The sequence below is a fragment of the Phalangium opilio genome, unplaced genomic scaffold (assembly GCF_054372755.1).
Source record: "Phalangium opilio isolate 3A_F unplaced genomic scaffold, DU_Popi_V2 ptg000061l_1, whole genome shotgun sequence".
Classification (NCBI taxonomy): Eukaryota; Metazoa; Arthropoda; class Arachnida; order Opiliones; family Phalangiidae; genus Phalangium; species Phalangium opilio.
In genome coordinates this window covers 10,063,353-10,080,998 of record NW_028324178.1, presented here as the reverse complement: position 1 = coordinate 10,080,998, position 17,646 = coordinate 10,063,353, and the positions used below count along the sequence as shown (strand labels likewise).

Sequence of the window (17,646 nt, the reverse complement as noted above, 5' to 3'; positions counted from 1 at the left end):
GGTTTTGACCATCGTGATTGGACATAATATTAGGCAAGATCTCTTGGAAAACTCTGTATGACAATGTATCAACGGTGTAGTGGTTATCACGTCCGCTTCACACGCGGAAGGACCCAGGTGCGAGGCCTGGTAGAAACGTCTTTTGACTATCGTGATAAGACATGGTAATAAGGTAGATCTCTTCGAAATCTCAGTATTACCACGTATCTATTGTCCGTTTTTCACGCTGAATGTCCCTGGTTCGAGCACTGGAAAATACATCTTTTCACCATCATGATTAGACATAATAATAAGCTAGATCTCTTCGAATACTTTATATTACCACGTATCTAATGTGTAGTGGGTATCACGTCCGCTTCACACGCGGAAGGACCCAGGTTCGAGGCATGGTAGATGCATTTTTTGACCATCGTGATTGGACATATCAATATGCTAGATCTCTTGGAAAACTCTGTATGACAACGTATCTATGGTGTAGTGGTTATCACGTCCGCTTCACACACGGAAAGACCCTTTTTCAAGCCCAGGTGGATACATGTTTTGACCATTGTCAGTGGACATAATATTAATTTACTCTTGGAAAAATCAGTATGACAACGTATCTATGGTGTTGTGGTTATCACGTCCACTTCTCACGCGGAAAGACCAAGGTTCGAACTCTGGTAGATACATAGTTTGAACATCTTGATTGGACTTAATATTAGGCTAGATCTCTTGGAAAACTCTGTACCATAACGTATCTATGGTATCGTGGTTATATCGTCCGCTTCACACGCGAAGGGACCCAGGTTCGAGCCCTTGTAGATAAATGTTTTGACCATCGTGATTGGACATAATAATAAGCCATTTCGTCTGTGGTTCCTGGTACTGGAGGTTACTTTATTACGTTTTTGTCGGAGGAAGATGCTGAAGAGTGTGTCAAAGCTGGGGTGGAAGTCATGGACGTCCTGTGTCCCGCTGAATCAGTCGTCTCGAGATCGGTAATTATTAAAATACATGGTTTGCCTGAATTCGTGTCCGATGATGCCGCGGTTGCGAAATTGGTCTCCCTTGGTTGCGAAATCAAGGGGGAGGTCGTTTGGCGTAAATTTGATGGATTGTATCTTGGTGAGCGTTGCGTACGCGTGGTTTTGCCCAAGGGGGTTTCATCACTTCCGTACGGCTTGAAAATCGCGGATGTTCTCGGGCGCGAAACCTTTTATCGCGTTCGCCATGAGGCGCAAAATCGGGTTTGTAACGGGTGTCTCGCTGAAGGTCTAATTTACAAAAGTTGTCCGCGTAATGTTTGTCGTCGGTGTGAGACACACGGTCATCTTGCCCGTGACTGCCCAGTGAAGTTGGAGCAGGTAGCTATCGGTTCTGAACGCGATGTCGTGCTCCAGTCCGAAGTCTCTCCTGTCCGAGATGGGGAAGGCTTGCCCTCTGCTCTCCTGTCCGATGTAGTTGCTGTTGCGGAGATTCCTAACGTCACCGTTGCCATTTCTGGCCATCATTGCCAGAATCTCAGTTCTAGTGAGGATATGCTCGTCGACGGTGACCCCGATGCGGAAGTTAACCCTTTTGAGTCAGTGGGGGGAGGCAATCGTGGAACTAAACATTCTCCTGGTTCCACTTCTGACTTGTCGCAGAAACGTCCCAGTTCCTGAGGAAACAGAATCCGAATCTGGCCAACACTCGTGGGTTTACTCCGAATAAAACCGCCGGACCCTTCACAGACAAATAGGGTGCATGGTTGTCAAACTAGCTACTTTTAATGTTCATGGCTTACGAGACGTGGGTAAGATGGCTTTATTAGTCGAATTCATTAAGGACATGGACATTGTTTTTTTACAAGAAACGCATTGGAATGCGTCGCATGTCGCTGCCTTTAAATTGCTATTTTTTGGTCAATTGTTTTTTTTTCAAGATCTTGTGAGTGGCTTTCGGGGGGTCGCTATCTTGTTTACTCCAAAATTGGCTATACGGATTTTGAATGTTACTCAAATAATTTTCGGTCGGGCTTTATTGGTTACTACCGAGTTTTTGGAAGTAAGAACGTATTTTTTTAATCTTTACGCCCCCAACGCCGAGGGTGATCGGGTTTAGTTTTTTGGTGATATCAGAAATTCTTTCCCGGACGGTAGAGTCGTGTTTGCCGGGGATCTAAATGATATTTGTAGTTGCCACCTGGACCGTTTGCCCTCGGGGGTGGGGTCCTCTGATTTTCGGCCTACAAACATTCAAGTTTTTACCTCTCCGAGTGACGATGACGTCACGGAGAGGTTTTACACTGGACGTGTCTGTGTGTGTGTGTGGTAGTGTTTGTGAGTGTGTCTGTCACCGCGTTCGCAGTTGGCAAGTCGGAGCAAACGTGTTCGCAATTTCCGGACCGCGTTCGCAGTGCACAGAAATTCGGAAAATTTTACTTCATTGCTTTATCCATCTTATTTGACGCCAATCATTAACTAGCCATTAGACCTTCATCTGTTGGCTAACCGCCAATTCTTTCACTCAACACCCTCAGTATTTATTGGCTTCTAACAACAACACCATGCACTAGTCTTTCGTGTACACCACGTACACACCAATCTGTTCTTAATGGCTTCTAACACCACCATCTACTGGTCTTTCGTCTATACCACATAGACACCAATCTGCAACATTGGCTTCTAACACCACCATCTACTGGTCTTTCGTCTATACCACATAGACACCAATCTGTACCATTGGCTTCTACTCCATCATCGTCGTTAGACTTAAGATGTACGCGGCGAGCGGCTAGGGTTACGAGAAACGTCTAGCCTCCCAATGGCAGGGCTTCCACCAATGTTTCACGCAATTGCGCATTTTCTTATCCATTAGTGTGAATCAATCGCCTTATATACCCAAAAATTTACAAAAGTTCTGATATAGGTGTTCCCTAGAAGTATAACGTTAAATATAGCTACGTTTAAAATTATTTTAGGAATTAAGTTTCTTAAACCGACTTAACTATAATTAACGTAAAATACTGACGATTAAAATAATTAATATCAGTTATATTTATTTAATTATTTAAGATTAACTTCTTTCTATGTAATGACACAAGTGAGAGTTTATATAGAACGAGTAATGAAGATTGCATCTGAATCGAAACACTACACGAATATCAAAGTTAATATAAAGCGAGTAGGATGAAAAGATCTCTTACAAAACGATAACATTTCCTTTTTGCAGAATATTAAATGGAAATAGTTTAAATATTTTTCGACATTACGATTCTTTAAGTAGTTGTGTAGATATAAAGCTCTGTTTCATCTCAATATTCCAAGAACATGTTTTGATATTACATTTCAATTTTGGTGTTTACTTTTTAATTCAGCTTTACTACATTTATATATAGTGTAAACGCAACTCTTAACTTCATTAGATAATATGGATATAATAATTCATCTCTCCGTAAGTGTTGAAACGATTGAGTCTATGAGATAAGATACCCTAGATTGTAACCAGAGATGACCTTGTTTCGTATCCTCTTATAGGATGTCTTAACGGTTCAGAGTGAGCCGAAAGTTAAATACAAATTAAGATATAAGATGTTTTAAAATAATTGTTGAGGATATATACTGAAAGACACTGTAACCGTCACAAATTCACTTGGCAATATCTCGCCTAATTGGTGCTATTCTTTTCCGTTTTATCTCATTGACTGATGGACCTCTGTTTAAAAAGTATATTTTATATTGAAAAATGTTAGCCCTCGTCTCAACAAAGAGAGGTTTATCTTACATAACACTGTGAATTAATCGTCTTATATACCCTAAAGTTTCTAAAATTGTCAAAGAGGCATACGCTAAAATTCAAACGTCAACCATACCTACGTATTATTTTATGAAGAACTTTTCAGAAAACAACTAGACTCAAGGTAAATTACTGACGATTAACACTGTAAATTAATCGTCTTATATACCCTAAAGTTTCTAAAATTGTCAAAGAGGCATACGCTAAAATTCAAACGTCAACCATACCTACGTATTATTTTATGAAGAACTTTTCAGAAAACAACTAGACTCAAGGTAAATTACTGACGATTAAAATTAATAATACCAATTATATTTATTTATTTATTAAAGAACATATCTTTCTTCGGAACGACTTCGTCGAAGTTTATACAGAACGAGTAATGAAGATTGCGTTTGAAATCGATATGCATATTCATTGCACAGTTTGTAAATAGCGAGTTCTTAAAGGAATTACTCCATTGTAAATAATTTCCTTTACAAACCATGGAAACTCTCACCAAAGTTAATATAGGATGAGATGTGATATTTCTCTGCTTTCGGCATGTAATTCAAATAGGGTATATGAATTACATGCGGAGTAAAGTTAGTATTAAATGAGTAATTAAGTTACTTTCTAACAATTCAATGTAATGAAATTTGTTATCAATGAAAGCAGAGAAGCAAAGTCGATTAATTTTAAATAACAAAGAGTTTTTCGTTTGACTATCTCAAGCTAATCTGTTTAACATAAGCAAGAGAGCCGGGAGTGTGGCGCACTCCTGTAAGCCAAGCTTCTGGGCGACAAAGTTTGAGGGAATAAGACACATGTCGGCAATCCTACGGTGACTTGACCCCCACACCCCGTCCGTCACCTCCCAAGTAAACCTCTTTTCCTTCCCCTGCTTTCACACATAATGACACCTGATTAATCGCATCCTGGCCGCGGTCCTCTGACCCAATTCGCAAAAAAAACATAAGCAAGAGTACTTCCCATTTCTTTTATTAACTTCCACTCATTGGTGCATCCTCCTTGCTTGTATGGCTAGAGATAAATAGCTGTAGTAAGATCAAAGGTAATAATTACGCTGTCTATCTATGAATATTTTTTTAAATATGACGACAAGATTAGGTGTATTGGTAAGCCTGTTAGTAGTACAGAGATATTTTTTACGCGCGAGACTTATTATTTATTTAAAATTCAACAAAAATCGCTTATCATTAATGCCGATTTTCATTGGCTGCTAGCAATCTGCCACAATGGAGAAATATTAAATTAGACATAGATGCATTTAATTCAATTTTAAATGGACTTTCGTTCTCAATCCAAGAAAATTACTAAATAGAAAATGCCAATAAAAAACGGCATAAATCTAGTCGAATAAATATGCTGGCAATCTATATATGTTTTTTAAAAATTATAGGAAGACATAGTTGAGTTGATACGCCCACCAAGTTGTAAAAAGACCCTATTTTTAACTGCGGGGTTTATTCTAATTTAGAATTCTGAAGGCAGTAGACTATCAATTAACTACTGGCGAAATAATATTGCGAAATTTGAAGAATTGAGGAAAATTAGTGAGTTCGCTTATTTTGTGAGTATAGTAGCATTTACTAAAATGGAGGAAGACAATGATTTAACTAAAGAGGAAATACGAAAGCGTAAGGCAAGGGAAAGAATGAGGGCAAAGAGGTCAGATCCTGAATTTAGGAAACGAGAAAATGAAAGGAGAAAAGCGTTAGCAGCTGAGAAAAAGGCTAAAGTTCTAGAACCAGGTTCAAGTACACCTAATGTTGGTCTTAGCGCGCGTCCAGTTAGCCATGATCCTACGAAGGGTAAAGAATTAGATGTAAGCGCTAGCGTAAGTTCTTTAAATGAAGGGATATCTACTAATGAGCAACCCAATAATTTGCGTAATAATAATAATCCTGATATTACTGAAATTTTCAAGAACGATGGACAAGTACCTAGTACGTCCCATGGTAATGTGTATCCGTTAGAGAGGTTAAGAATTTTTAGACAAAACAAAGAATATAGTAACAGTGGCAATGATTCAAATCGTGAAATTGAAAATCAGGGTGATATATCTTCCAACAAGGTAAAAAGGCTTGATGAATGGTACCAAGCTAGCGAACGTGTTAAGAACCAGTTAAGTAAGGCTATTGAACGCCAAGATCCAGAGTACAAGGAGAAAGAACGTGTCAGAAACCAGTTATATAAGGCAGCTCAACGCGAAGACCCAAAGTATAGAACGAGCCAGAAACCAAACGGGTATGGCTGCTAAACGCCAAAATCCAGAATACAGAGATAATGAATGAGCTAGAAACCAGATAGGTATGGCTGATAAACGCCAAAACCCAGAGTATAGGGAAGGTGAACGAGCTAGTAACCAGCTATATAAGTCAGCTAAGCGCCAAGACCCAGAGTATAGGGAAGGTGAACGAGCCAGTAACCAAACGGGTATGGCTGCTAAACGCCAAAATCCAGAATACAGAGATAATGAACGAGCTAGAAACCAGATAGGTATGGCTGATAAACGCCAAAACCCAGAGTATAGGAAAGGTGAACGAGCTAGTATTCAGCTATATAAGTCAGCTAAGCGCCAAGACCCAGAGTATAGGGAAGGTGAACGAGCCAGAAACCAAACGGGTATGGCTGCTAAACGCCAAAATCCAGAATACAGAGATAATGAACGATCTAGAAACCAGATAGGTATGGCTGATAAACGCCAAAACCCAGAGTATAGGGAAGGTGAGTAGGGTCTTCGTGCCGGTCCCGGAACATACAGTGGAAGGCAGGGAGGATTGAGGATATGAGGATTGAGGATTGAGGATTGCAAGATGGCGGGTGAGAAAACAAGATGGTGGGGGGAGACTTTGTACGTAAGCCCTTTGATTGACGCACCCCTCTCTCAGACTGGCAAGAGGGCGATTTTTGATTGACTCACCCCTCTCATCCCCGCACCTGCAAGGGGTGTTTTGATTGACATGTCAATGAAGCGTGTTCGATTCTCGGATGTAGAAGTACATACATTGGAGTATGAAGATAGGGTGAATTATGATTTAAGAAATAAACAGTATTTTAATATGTTAATTAGATTAAAATTTGAACCATTAATTTCTCCCGTATTAATCAAATGGTTAAGGGGGTATGAAACTCCAGATGACGTTAGGGGGAAAATAAAGAATCCCAGTAAAAACCCCAGCTCTACCGATTATTCTAGATCATTCTAGAAAAAATTAAAATGCGCCCCGTAAAACCCAGGTTAACGTTGTTTAAGGTCATGACGTAAAATGTACAGTCAAAGTTGTAGATTGTTCGAGAATAACCTTCCCGAAAAAACCCACGGCGTTAACACCAATAATGTACAGTCAAAGCTAGGATGATGATCTTATTAAATAGTATAAATAGCCAGGACCCTGAGTTAAACCACCATCACAATCTCTCTAAAGTCCGACGAGGAAGGAAGGAACAGCCACCAAGTACAATGTAAGTATAGTTTTTGTGGACTTGGTGTTTTTTAAAGTTAAAGTTTGAAAGTAAACCTTAGTTTACTTTTTCTATTTGACAGAATGTCTGCCGTAGTGCTATTTCCCCTATCAGATGAGAAAGTAATTGAGGTTACCCCGAAGTTAGACGTACGACTAGGGTTCAAAGACAGTTCTACGGGACTCATACTTCACCAGTCCGATTTCCACGAGTTATACGCTAGGAAGGATGAAATATTCAAGTTCTTCGAAACCGACGACGCCCCAGAGACATCATGGTTCTTTACCGGTTCCGAAACGAAGCGTGTGGAGTTGCGAACATATCGAGACCGTAAGATTATAGACATCAGGGAACTATACCCTGGAACAGGCGCTATGTACGGCAAGTTCTTCCCAACAAAGAAGGGATTCGCTGTTGGACACTACCTTGCCAAGACGTTAATGGATACGTATAAAGACGTAGTCACATTTCTTAACGAGGCGAGTCGAGTACGTGTGTTATTAAAAAATTGTATTGTAGAACAATTGAAATCAAACAACCGTAAATGTTGTTACGGATGTAGTATAAATCACCCCTCTCAAACTCAACACGATTGTTAGAATGGGTGGGAAATGCGTGTTTCAATGAACTTTGACACCGCGATAAGTAATCTTGATTATGTTGAAATTTATAAGATATTTACCCTAAGCACTTTTTTAAGTGACGAATTTTGTAAGTCTATGATTGGTCAAATCGTATGTAATGCCAAAGAATATTTGTGAATAAAAAACAACTTGATTCTTAAAAAGTGATTCATTCCTTAAAATGGACTTCAGCTTACAACACCAATTTAATGGTCTCATAGCCGGGGCGACACAATCGGGAAAATCATACTTTGTAGCTAACCTTATAAAGTATAAAGATATATGTATATCACCCCCTCCAGATAGGATAATATGGTGTTACACTGAATATCAACCGAAATTATTTAATTTGGTATTAGATCACACGCCTTCTGTAGAATTTCACGAAGGTATATTAAATGTGAATATATTAGGCCCCAATATCAAGAATTTTGTTATACTTGATGATTTACTTTGTGAAATATCTAATAACAAGGATGTAACTAATTTGTTCATACGGGGATCGCACCATAAAAACACCTCTGTTTTTATTTTGATGCAAAATTTATATTACCCCGGGAAGGAAATTAGAACATTAAATTTAAACGCCCACTACTTGATAATATTCAAATCTCCTCGAGATAAATCGGCTATGTTTCATTTAGCCAAACAGATTTGTCCCACTAATAGTAAATACGTCATCGACGCGTTCCATCAGGCAATTGCTAGAGATTTTGGGTATTTATGGGTTGATTTAAAGCCAACGACGTCAGATGATCATAGACTACGGACGGGACTCATACCGGGCGAAGAAGCCGCAGTCTATATTCCAAAATGAAAAGAGTGCATACGCATCAACATTTCTTAAAGTATCTGACTACTTGTAATGCGTGTCAGAGAAAATACGCTATCAAACACGCTAGTAATGACTCTATCAAGGCTATAGTGGAATGTTGTATAAATGTCCTACGCGGTAACGTGAAGTTATCAGATGACCAGAAGAAACGATTGAAGAAGCACTGTCTAATGTTACGGAAGTTATCAAAACAAAGCACTGTAGCAAAACGAAAAAAGATCCTTATTCAAAAAGGTGGATTTTTACCTCTTTTGTTAGCACCCCTCTTATCACTTGTTAGCACTGCTGCTGGTGCAGCTATAAGTAGAGCAATTAAAAATGGCTAGAAAAATGATTTTGGTACCTGAAGAGGTTTACCGCCGATTAAACTCACAACCAAAAGTTGAACATAGTGAAAATTTGGATACGAAGACTGTTTTGGTAGACAACAAATTGAACCAGACGCAAAAAGTTAACATGTACAATCATTTACTAACGAGTGCTATTAACAAAAGAAAAAAGAAGAAACCTGTTAAACAACTGAAAAAGAAAGATTGGTATTCTGAAATAGCCATGACAATACCAGATTCACACCTCAAACCAGCCATTGCCTTATACAAGTGGATTTATATGAACTCCAAGGTTAATTGGTGTTGTAGATTAGCGGCCGAATTCAGCTGCCAAAGAAATCTCCTCCTACCTCTCCTAAGCTCGCTCATTGGTCAATCCAAATCAAACTTGAGGCTTTTCATTGGCGGTGGCGGTTTTGGGGCAAAACTCACTTACGACTTGTGAGAGGTTGAAATTTTCGAGCAGACGACATTGACACGTGACAAAATATACACCAAATTCAAAGTAGTAATTTAAGAACTCGGCAAACCGTTCAGCATCATGAATCGGTTAATTGACCGGTTTTTTTTGCTTTCTTTTTCCACCAGAACTTAGCAGACTACACTTCGTCGTTGCTAATGGCGGTAATGGCAGGTAATGGACTATATTGTTCTTGGTGTTGTTGACTTTAGAAAGAAAGACAACTAAATTATTGTTTTAAATACTGTTCGTTTACAAAATATAAGGGTTTGCGTTGTTATAATTTAAAAAATATGCCTTTGTTTTGTGGGAAAATGAAGTCGAACTCTGCCCGAAGTCGAAAAGGATTTACACCGAGGCTTATGACGAAGAAAGTCCTCTGTAGACTGTAGTAAGTATTAAAGTAAGATTTTATTGTTTCTGTTATTGACTTATTGTTTGGTTCTGTAAGATAAGTTTCAAGCAACAGAGGCACGCTAGTAAATGATTGGAACATGAAATGAGGCACCATCCCATAGCGAAGGTATTTCGTCATTCATTGGCCATAGGACTGTTCACGAGCCGAGCTGAGCGAGCTTTTTAAAAGCTCGGCTCGGCTCGAGTCAAAAAACGGCGGCTCGGCTCGGCTCGAAAATGATCGAGCCGAGCCGAGCTGGCTCGATTAACATATACATGTTTAAAAAAATTGCTACTACCAACGTCAAACTTGAGAATGACTATAAATGCCATCCCATGTTTACGAATGTAGTGGTTCAGTAAAACCCGCTCTTTAAAATATGCTCAAGGTTAGAGACGAGAGATTTTTCCCACGCTTTATTTCATGTAAAAATACAAAGAAACGCTATTGGTGGAGAGAATAAAGACTAAAAGGAAAGCACTATATCAGTGACTAAGCTCGCGAGCCGGCTCGCGAATCGGCTCGGCTCGGCTCGACCATAAAAAAGCTCGCTCGTTAATTAATCGAGCCGCAAAAGTGGCGGCTCGGCTCGGCTCGAACTCGGCTCGCTCGTCACGAGCCCGAGCTGGCTCGAGCTCGTGAACAGTCCTAATTGGCCATGACCAAGATAATTGTGTTTTGATACAAATATGATTGCCTAGTCCTTATGGGTCATGAAAACCTGATTCGATATGCTTATAATATATATTCCATGACTGTCACAGCCATCTTCCCTGGCACTAGGCACCATGAACTGTACCTATTTTATAATCAAATCACCAACAGCGAAAGAAATACTTCTACCTTTTTTTAAGCAACTATTGCATTAATGTTCAACTGGTAAATAATGTTGCACACATGTCTAACAAATAGAAATATTCATATGCTTTTCTTTTATTATAGATTTGTGGTAATGACGTGTTTGACATGAACCCGAATGGGAACTATTTTTGACCTCTATAGTAGGAATTTCTCTTCATTTTCTTCTGTTACTAACAGGTTTATTTTAGCAAATTAAAGATAGCAATACAGGGACAATGTACTTTAATAACTTCATTCATTGTCAAAACACCACACAGCAGAGGAAAGATAACTGGGATCACAGATAGGTTAAATGATGTCAACAAGGAAGATTGTTGGTTGGGAGAGATCAAGAAGATGTTGAGCATCTTGAAAGGCGATATATGAAAGAAGACTGCTTCGACAATGGAGAGCGGTAAAACTGGAGGCCGAAAAAGTTACTTCCATGAACTCCTAAAATGTACCTTTATTCCCAGTTTTGAACTTGGCATTTGTCAGTGTGCTGTAAATTGTTAGCTATCTTATACTCAAATTCGGATATTCTCCAGCAATGTATGTAAATATGTAGTTGGTAAATGTCCAACTTTTATGGAACTGTTGGATAAATAATAATGAAACACAAGAATATGTTAACCCCCTATTTCCTACCCATTAAAATGTTACAGTTTTATTGTCTTAATTCATTTTTGCGTGGCATCTTCCCTTAAATACATAGGGGTGCTCGAAACATTAAAGACGGATCACTGAGATAAAAATATAACCGTAGAATCACCAATAGGCTTACTAGTTCCTATAGTGGCACATTTTTTAATTGACTCTTCGTTAAATGATGCGGAGGACATAACACATTTTACTACATTTAACATTTTACTACATTTAATTGTGATTTAACAATTAAGGGGTAGTAGCGAATAAATCAATAACTAAAGTTTAAATTGAAACACATACGTTTTTAGAATAGAATATGCAAAATGAAGGTCATTTTAAATATTTTGTTTCAGTAATGCTTCGTGACTTGTTGAAATGTGCAATTGGAAATACAAATATGGGGAATCTTCTTTTAAAACTGCAACAAAGATGATCAATAAAAGCCTTTTTTCCATATATGGAATTTAGGTTCGATACATGATTTCCATTGGTCCTATATTAATACAATCTTATAATGATAATTCATAAACAACAATGCTCAAGAACATATGCACATGAATGCCAGTCCTCCTTCATCCAAATACCATTCCAACAGACTCATACATTTGCCTACATCAGATAATAATACCATAGATGTGCATTTAGTAGCCGTCTAATAAAATGGTCTTATAGATATGAAAATAAGAAACTAATTTACATCGAGAAAACTATGTGATAAAGTCAAAATAAACTCAGTTTTATTTAAATAATGTTGCTAAACTGTTTTTAGTAACAGCTCATCATTCAGTCTCAACATTGGTTCCTCTCCGTTACTTATTTTCCTATACTGAATTCTTTATTACCATAATAATAATTAGTTAAGTTTGATTTGTTTATCTTATACAAACCTTTAAAGAGCTCACCTCATATTTGTATAGGCGCAAATCACATACTCGTTGGTAGTTTATACTTGCAACAACTATGCCAGCCTTTTCTTTAAAGGGATACCTTAGAGTAAAGTATGCTCAACTAATAAAAGTGTTAATACCTTAATATGCAAGTTGATTACAACACTTCAATGTTGGCAGATATCCTTAGAGGAAGTGCCCACCCTAGATAATTCTCCATTGCCAGTGTCAATGATAGAAATGTCATTACCACAAATCTATAATAAAAGAAAAGCATATGAATATTTCTATTTGTTAGACATGTGTGCAACATTATTTACCAGTTGAACATTAATGCAATAGTTGCTTAAAAAAAGGTAGAAGTATTTCTTTCGCTGTTGGTGCTTTGATTATAAAATAGGTACAGTTCATGGTGCCAAGTGCCAGGGAAGATGGCTGTGTCAGTCATGGAATATATATTATAAGCATATCGAATCAGGTTTTCATGACCCATAAGGACTAGGCAATCATATTTGTATCAAAACACAATTATCTTGGTCATGGCCAATGAATGACGAAATACCTTCGCTATGGGATGGTGCCTCATTTCATGTTCCAATCATTTACTAGCGTGCCTCTGTTGCTTGAAACTTATCTTACAGAACCAAACAATAAGTCAATAACAGAAACAATAAAATCTTACTTTAATACTTACTACAGTCTACAGAGGACTTTCTTCGTCATAAGCCTCGGTGTAAATCCTTTTCGACTTCGGGCAGAGTTCGACTTCATTTTCCCACAAAACAAAGGCATATTTTTTAAATTATAACAACGCAAACCCTTATATTTTGTAAACGAACAGTATTTAAAACAATAATTTAGTTGTCTTTCTTTCTAAAGTCAACAACACCAAGAACAATATAGTCCATTACCTGCCATTACCGCCATTAGCAACGACGAAGTGTAGTCTGCTAAGTTCTGGTGGAAAAAGAAAGCAAAAAAACCGGTCAATTAACCGATTCATGATGCTGAACGGTTTGCCGAGTTCTTAAATTACTACTTTGAATTTGGTGTATATTTTGTCACGTGTCAATGTCGTCTGCTCGAAAATTTCAACCTCTCACAAGTCGTAAGTGAGTTTTGCCCCAAAACCGCCACCGCCAATGAAAAGCCTCAAGTTTGATTTGGATTGACCAATGAGCGAGCTTAGGAGAGGTAGGAGGAGATTTCTTTGGCAGCTGAATTCGGCCGTAGAGATAATACCGGTTGTTTTTTATCTATAACCAGATTCTATTTTCTATACTTGTGTTTTTTATGCATCGCGGTCATTCTTGTAATCTTTATTTTTTATCGCGATGCCTTAACTATATAACCGGATAACATTCCGATAACGTTTGTCAGTTTCTTGTTATCAGTTCTCAGTTCACAGTTCCCAGTTATCTGTTCTCAGATTGCAGTTGTATTCCCGGAAATAATGTTTTACTTAATTTAATAAAGAGTTTATAACCAGTTAAACCCAGAGTCGTTCTTGCGTCAAACAACAACAGGTTATGGGCCCAGCACGCTTCCACTGCGCAAAAGTTTAGAAGTCATAAGAAGTTCAACGCCGGGAAGATTATCCTTTAAGGTGCGGAGTCAGACATAGAATGGCCGGAAATCACCTGGGACGAATCGAGACGTTAACGAAGGATAATTATGATACCTGGAAAATGCAAGTGGAAGCCCTGCTTCAAAAGAACGATCTCTGGGAGTACGTAGATGGAACTTCAACGAGGCCAACTCTGGTACGGGGAACGGAAGGCAACGCCGAGGCGGTCGCTACCTGGGACAGTAATGATCGGAAAGCAAGAGCGGACCTAATCTTGTCGATCAGTCCGTCGGAGTTGAAGCAAGTAAAGAATTGCACCACCTCACGGGAACTATGGAAGAAGCTCGAATCCATCTACCAGTCCAGTGGACCTGCCCGGAAAGCCACGCTGCTGAAGAAACTGACCCTCAAGAAAATGAAGGAGGGAGAAGATGTCCGGGATCACGTCCGAGAATTCTTCGATGCAGTAGACAAGTTGGCTGACATGGGAGTAGCTGTAAACAACGACCTACTGGCCATTATGTTGTTATACAGTCTACCAGTATCGTACGAGAACTTCCGGTGCGCAATAGAGTCCAGGGATACGTTACCTGATCCAGAAGCCTTGAAAACAAAGATCCTGGAGGAATCGGACGCCAAGCAATCTAGGGAAGACGAACCCGTGCAGAATGCGATGATGGGCAGTAACCACTTTTCCCGGAAAACTGCAGAAAGGGGTAGAGGAAGGGGTTCACGTGGACGAGGAAGCACGACCTTCAAGTACAAGTGTCATGGATGCAGGAAACCCGGCCACAAGGTAGCCGATTGCCCCGACAGAAACCATGGTTCAGGCATAAGAACCAGAAAGAAAGAAAACGCCCATCATGTACTGGCAGAAAATTTGGCCGAGGAAGAATTCGCATTGCACCTGAAGGCTTATCACGATTCCTGGTGCCTGGACAGCGGAGCCACTTCGCATATGACTTCCAGCAGAGACTGCTTGAATGATTACGAAGAGACCACGAAATCTTTAAACCTGGCCACTGCAGAGTCAACGAAGATACGAGGTGTTGGCGAAGTAAAAGTACACGCAACGAATGGCAGCGACAATCGAATTCTTCGCCTGGAACGAGCCCTTCATGTCCCGGATTTAAGAACAAATCTCCTATCCATTGCCAAGATGACAGACAAAGGACGTGAGGTCACATTCAAGAAGTCGCAGGCCTGGATTAAGACGGCAACCGGGGAAGTGATTGCAGTCGCTGACAGAGTTGGAGACCTTTATTTCCTGAAAAAGGCTGAAGAAACGGTCCATGCAGTGCAAGCGGAAATAAAGCCTAGAAGCAACCTGGAGAACTGGCATTTCCTATTCGGTCACTTGAACGAGAGAAGTTTAAAGGAAATGGCCTGGAAGAATTTGGCTACGGGACTCAACATTGAAAAAGATGGGAGTCTGGGAATCTGCAAAATCTGTATCAAAGGAAAGCAATCGAAGGAGCCGTTCCCGAAACCTGAAGATAGCCGCACCTCGCATGTCCTGGAAATAGTACACTCTGACGTATGCGGCCCGATGAGAGTAACGTCGATGAGTGGAGCCAACTACATCGTCGTTTTCACTGATGATTATTCCCGGTGGAGTGAAGCCAGCTTTTTAAAACACAAGAGCGAAGTGTTGAAAGCCTTCATAGAATTCAAGCAACGAGCTGAAGTGGAAACCGGGAGAAAACTCAAGACCTTGCAGTCCGACAACGGAACCGAATACTGCAACAATGAATTCGACAGATTCCTGAAAGACTCTGGGATAAAAAGAAGGCTCACCGTACCATACACCCCGGAACAGAATGGCATTGCCGAAAGAAAGAACAGAACACTCCTAGATATGGCCCGATGTATGATGATACAAGCGCAACTTCCACCATCATTCTGGGCAGAAGCGATGGCCACGGCTAACTACATTCGAAACCGTTGTCCTTCCCGGAGCATAAATGGAGAAGTACCATTTACCAGATGGACCGGAAAGAAGCCATCCCTGCAACATTTGAAGATTTTCGGCGACAAAGCTTTGCTGTTGGACGAAAATAAAAGGAAGGGGAAGTTTGCAGCCAGGAGCAAAGAATGCGTTTTCATCGGCTATTCTGAAGTCTCGAAGGCCTATCGACTATGGGTTCCGTCCGAGAAGCAAATTTACCGAAGTCGAAATGTCAAGTTCCTGGGAGAATTTAATAAACAAGGTGGATATGATGATTTCGTCACTCCAGAAGTCAACCTAAAATACGGAAGCAAAGCTAAAGGCGAAATCGAAGTCCCGGCCACTACACACGCTGCAAAACCGCCAGGCGGAGAAGAACTCAAAGAAGTCAAAAAGGAGTTCAAAGATGAAATCCCGGAAGAATCTAATTCCCAGGAAAACGACGACGTCTTTGAAGAACCGTCAGAAACCCTCGTTCTGAAGAAGGGTACCGGAAGACAGAAGAAAATAAGAACTGGAGTACCCGGACGACCGAAAAAATCGTTCAACATGATTCCGAGCGTCTCAGAAGAGTCTACTGAAGAGGCTACTGACGAGCAAGAAACCCTGTCTGATGAGTCAGCAAACCTAGCCATCTTGTCAGAGCCTTTGTCCATGAAGCAAGCCCTGGCTTCTCCGTACGCAAACGACTGGAGCAAAGCAGTAACGGAAGAGTTCGTTTCGCTTATCAAGTGCGAAACCTGGGACATCGTTGACTGTCCGGAAAACCAGAAGGTCCTTGGAAATCGTCTCGTCTTCCGAACGAAATACTTACCCAGCGGAGAAGTAGAGAAAAGGAAAGCCAGGCTCGTAGCGAAAGGTTTTGCCCAGAGACCAGGGATCGACTACCAAGAGACGTTCGCACCCGTCATTAGATCCAGCTCAATAAGACTGCTTATGGCCCTTGCTGTAGAAATCGGTTTGGAAGTCCACCAAATGGATGTCGTCACGGCCTATCTTAATGCCGAACTCGAGGAGGAAATATATATGGTCGTCCCGGAAGGATTAACAGAATCCCTCGAAGAAATCGTCAAGTCAACCCGGTTTGACAAGTCAATCATTGCTAGAGCAAAGAAATGGACCTTGGACCTGGAAGAAGAGGGACATAACGTCTGTCGTATCAAGAAATCCCTCTACGGCTTAAAACAATCGGGCCGCCAATGGTACAAAAAGTTACATCAAAGACTTTCGGAAATTGGAATGACACCATTGAAGAGCGACCCCTGCTTATACGTTTTAAGAGTCGCGGAAGATATTATGATCATTGGAGTCTATGTCGACGATCTGATCCTTGCATGCAATAACCCGGATTGGATGATTGAAGTAAAGATTGAACTTGGGAGAAAATTCGATATGAAGGACCTGGGGCCAATCCATCACTGTCTCGGAATGGAATTTCACCAAGATCTAAAACAAAATACCATCCGGATCTCCCAAGCGAAATATGCAGAAACGGTCCTGGAACGTTTCAACATGCAAGACTCCAAAGCAATAGCAACTCCAATAGATGCCAACAACAAGTTGCAAAATCCGGAACACCCAGTAGCAGAAGATATCAGTCGTATTCCGTATCAATCTCTGGTCGGCTCTCTCATGTACCTGGTAGTATCATCACGACCGGATATGGCGTATTCAGTCAGCGCATTGAGCCAGTTCAACACAAGTTATGACGAAACTCATTGGATTGCCGGGAAAAGAGTTCTGAGATACCTGAAGGGAACTCTTCATCATGGGTTGCTTTATCGGAAGACCGGGTTGCCAATCCAGGGTTTCGTTGATGCAGACTATGGAGGCTGTCCGAAAGATAGGAAGTCATATACTGGATATGTCTTCAAACTAGCCGGCG

The 17,646-nt window shown here is 40.3% G+C and overlaps 1 protein-coding gene and 2 long non-coding RNA genes across 15 annotated transcripts; 2 read left to right on the top strand and 1 right to left on the bottom strand.

Annotated features, from left to right (window-relative positions):
* The first annotated feature begins 7,045 nt into the window (after nucleotides 1-7,045).
* LOC149665070 (uncharacterized) lies at nucleotides 7,046-8,667 on the top strand. The gene is made up of 3 exons (XM_089842059.1): nucleotides 7,046-7,227; nucleotides 7,310-7,821; nucleotides 8,495-8,667. Exons 1-3 carry the CDS (start codon nucleotides 7,121-7,123, stop codon nucleotides 8,665-8,667), a joined length of 792 nt encoding a protein of 263 aa, XP_089698185.1. The 5' UTR covers nucleotides 7,046-7,120.
* Nucleotides 8,668-9,330: 663 nt separating this feature from the next.
* On the top strand, nucleotides 9,331-11,381 carry LOC149665069 (uncharacterized). Of its 7 annotated transcripts, XR_016368389.1 has the most exons (6): nucleotides 9,331-9,519; nucleotides 9,603-9,648; nucleotides 9,741-9,865; nucleotides 9,926-9,997; nucleotides 10,573-10,750; nucleotides 10,814-11,381. It is a non-coding gene; the product is annotated as an uncharacterized LOC149665069 (long non-coding RNA). The 7 variants fall into 7 exon arrangements; XR_016368391.1 differs by lacking the exons at nucleotides 9,331-9,519; nucleotides 9,603-9,648 and having other exon boundaries at nucleotides 9,655-9,865; nucleotides 10,814-10,909; nucleotides 10,993-11,381; XR_016368388.1 differs by lacking the exons at nucleotides 9,331-9,519; nucleotides 9,603-9,648 and having other exon boundaries at nucleotides 9,655-9,865; nucleotides 10,814-10,909; nucleotides 10,990-11,381.
* LOC149665068 (uncharacterized) lies at nucleotides 11,352-13,474 on the bottom strand. 7 transcript variants are annotated; one of them, XR_016368396.1, is made up of 9 exons: nucleotides 13,286-13,474; nucleotides 13,158-13,203; nucleotides 12,941-13,065; nucleotides 12,809-12,880; nucleotides 12,567-12,744; nucleotides 12,387-12,503; nucleotides 12,262-12,332; nucleotides 12,057-12,192; nucleotides 11,352-11,968 (listed from the first exon to the last, which is right to left on the bottom strand). It is a non-coding gene; the product is annotated as an uncharacterized LOC149665068 (long non-coding RNA). The 7 variants fall into 7 exon arrangements; XR_016368397.1 differs by lacking the exons at nucleotides 13,158-13,203; nucleotides 13,286-13,474 and having other exon boundaries at nucleotides 11,352-11,852; nucleotides 11,914-11,968; nucleotides 12,941-13,151; XR_016368394.1 differs by lacking the exons at nucleotides 13,158-13,203; nucleotides 13,286-13,474 and having other exon boundaries at nucleotides 12,941-13,151.
* Nucleotides 13,475-17,646: the final 4,172 nt, after the last annotated feature.

Bases quoted from the DNA above. Each gene is read 5' to 3' on its own strand.
- LOC149665070 (XM_089842059.1), top strand. From the start codon at position 7,121: ATGATGATCTTATTAAATAGTATAAATAGCCAGGACCCTGAGTTAAAC. The intron at 7,228-7,309 runs GTAAGTATAGTT...TCTATTTGACAG, and splicing joins GAACAGCCACCAAGTACAAT to AATGTCTGCCGTAGTGCTAT. The intron at 7,822-8,494 runs GTTAGAATGGGT...TGTTTCATTTAG, and splicing joins CTCTCAAACTCAACACGATT to CCAAACAGATTTGTCCCACT.